At 31.3% G+C, this 2,342-nt stretch overlaps 1 protein-coding gene across 1 annotated transcript in view; it reads left to right on the top strand.

Moving 5' to 3' along the window:
• LOC105627420 (protein spire) overlaps positions 1-2,342 on the top strand; it is a 26,556-nt gene that overhangs the window by 14,623 nt on the left and 9,591 nt on the right. Inside the window, 2 exon segments of the mRNA XM_012208702.1 lie at positions 79-366; positions 1,836-1,954. Coding sequence (XP_012064092.1) covers positions 79-366; positions 1,836-1,954 — 407 coding nt within the window.

The raw sequence follows: 2,342 nt of genomic DNA, 5'->3' as shown, positions 1-2,342 counted from the left end.
ATACATCTCAGAAATTAATCTTGAAAAATAAACTTATGTACATACATTTTATATTCTTATATCTTATTTCTCTTTTAGATAACGTAAGCGGTGAATCTCATATGATAGTCCTCGGCGAGGTACCACCTTCACAACCAGATCAAGAGCAGGAGTCTGCACAGGATGTTGCGGCACAATGGTTGCAGTCGGAAGATCAGAGAACGTTGGCAACTGGCGACAGCATTCTGGTAGCAGCGAGTCAAAGGAGGCAAGATGTACCACCGGTACCACAGCCACGACAAAGGATTGCTAAGGAAAGATCCAACACTAGGATCTTACCTTTCAACAGGAATCGTAAGTCACGTAGAAGGCGCATTACAGTCTCAGGTAATCATCTCATTCATCTCATTATCATACAGTAGGTATAAATATTTGTAAAACGATTCACTTCAAAATATAATCTGATATTTATCATCAAATATTAAAAATAAGTAAAATAATAAGCAAAAACTCAACAAAATTCAATGATTATGAAAATGAGAAGCTATAAACTGTGCTACAAATGTAAGAGTGCTTATATTAATATATTAACGTATTAAAAGCAATATTATAAATAAACATTTCGGCCTTACATTAAGGGATTTATTCTGTAATGGCGATATCGTTAAGAGTTGCGGAATAGGCCCTAAGTTATTTTCAATGAGAAAGAAAATAAAACTGATAAATATTACTGATAAATATACTAAATGATAAATATAATATGATAAGTATAAATGATTAATATGATATATATGAATGATAAATATAACTGATAAATATAATATAAATGAATGATACAAAAGAAAATTATAATAATTGTTAATGATATAAAATGCGATCGTTTGCAAGTAAAAGTATAAAAAAAATTGAATATATATGTATATATATATATATATATATACACACACAAAAATCCAAATCCATTTATATAGTTATCCATGTTATTCTGTTGCTATAAATTTATAGATAGTAAGCATTTACGCTCGCAGGATAATCGACATACTCCGCAAATCTATTACTACAGTAGTTTAGCTATGGTGTATACTATGATGTTAAACGGATAGTTCGTCATGTATATTCCTTTAACTTTTGTGTGGAGTATAGGGCCTCTATTGAGTTTCAATAATAATGGATTTTTTCCGGAATTAGGTTGTTAGCCTAAAGTCCAATTCCCTGGAAGATTCATACATATATCCACTGATATATGGGACCTACAGTTTAACGTCGGATTCGATCGGCGCTGATGATCAAAGATTTTTTAATCACCAGATGGAATTATTTTCGGCTTGTTAAATGCAGAAAATCGCGCATGTGGACGCATATTCTGTATATATCTACTAACAACTCGGTGACATATACAGAATATGAGTCCAGGTGAGACTGAACCTGGATTTATAGATCGCGAGTCAATTGCACCGAATAGCTTGCCACTCTACGCCTCTATAGCTCATTATAGATATTGAACATATCCTAGATACTATATAACTCAAGAAATGGAATAAAAGCAGTAGTACAATATACGATCATAATAGCGAACTTTGAACTGCTATAGCCCTCAAGCGACTTATTTTATAAAGTTGTGCATATGGAAGTTTATAATCCTTTTTTAATCTTTTTTTAATGCCCTACAATCCTATGTCTCAATGTTTCAATTGAGGTCCAAAGTGGACATAGTCTTTTGTCTTATTATTTTTTTTCATTTGTCATATCTTTTCATCTCATTACATAACAACATATAAATAATTTTAATATATTTTGATATGATTAGTATTAATCTGTATTTAATTATTATATTGAGAATAAATTTGACTTTTCAGATATAGCACAGAACGGAGAAGATATCAATAAACGCGAATTGTTGCCGAAACCATCTGGAAGAAATTTGGATGTTGCTAAACAAACTAAGAAAGTGATACCTGTTGACTTCGATTTGAAGGTTCACTTTTCATATATTTATTCGTATGGCATATAGATGTTATAAGAAACATTTTATACAGATGATAAAATAGGCGAAACACAGAAGTATCAAAGAGAGATAGTTATGATTCAGTGATAATGTGGTTGTTTGAAAAGGACCTAAATTTCATAATGGTGTTCAGGAGCGCTCTAATACTTTTGACGTAGCCTACAATAGATATCAAATTTCTTTATTATTTATATTCTTCTGTCCTCGATTTAAAATTTTAATGGGATATCTAAGAGTTATTTATAATATTATCGGCATATTAGGTCTTCTTTATAGAATAATTTTTTTGGAATGAGAGAAAGAGAGAGAAAGAGAGAGAGAGAGAGAGAGAGAGAGAGAGAGAGAGAGAGAGAGAGTA

The sequence above is a fragment of the Atta cephalotes genome, assembly GCF_000143395.1.
Source record: "Atta cephalotes unplaced genomic scaffold scaffold00009, whole genome shotgun sequence".
Classification (NCBI taxonomy): Eukaryota; Metazoa; Arthropoda; class Insecta; order Hymenoptera; family Formicidae; genus Atta; species Atta cephalotes.
Note: the sequence above shows the minus strand (reverse complement) of the source record. Positions and strands in the feature narration are given on the sequence as shown.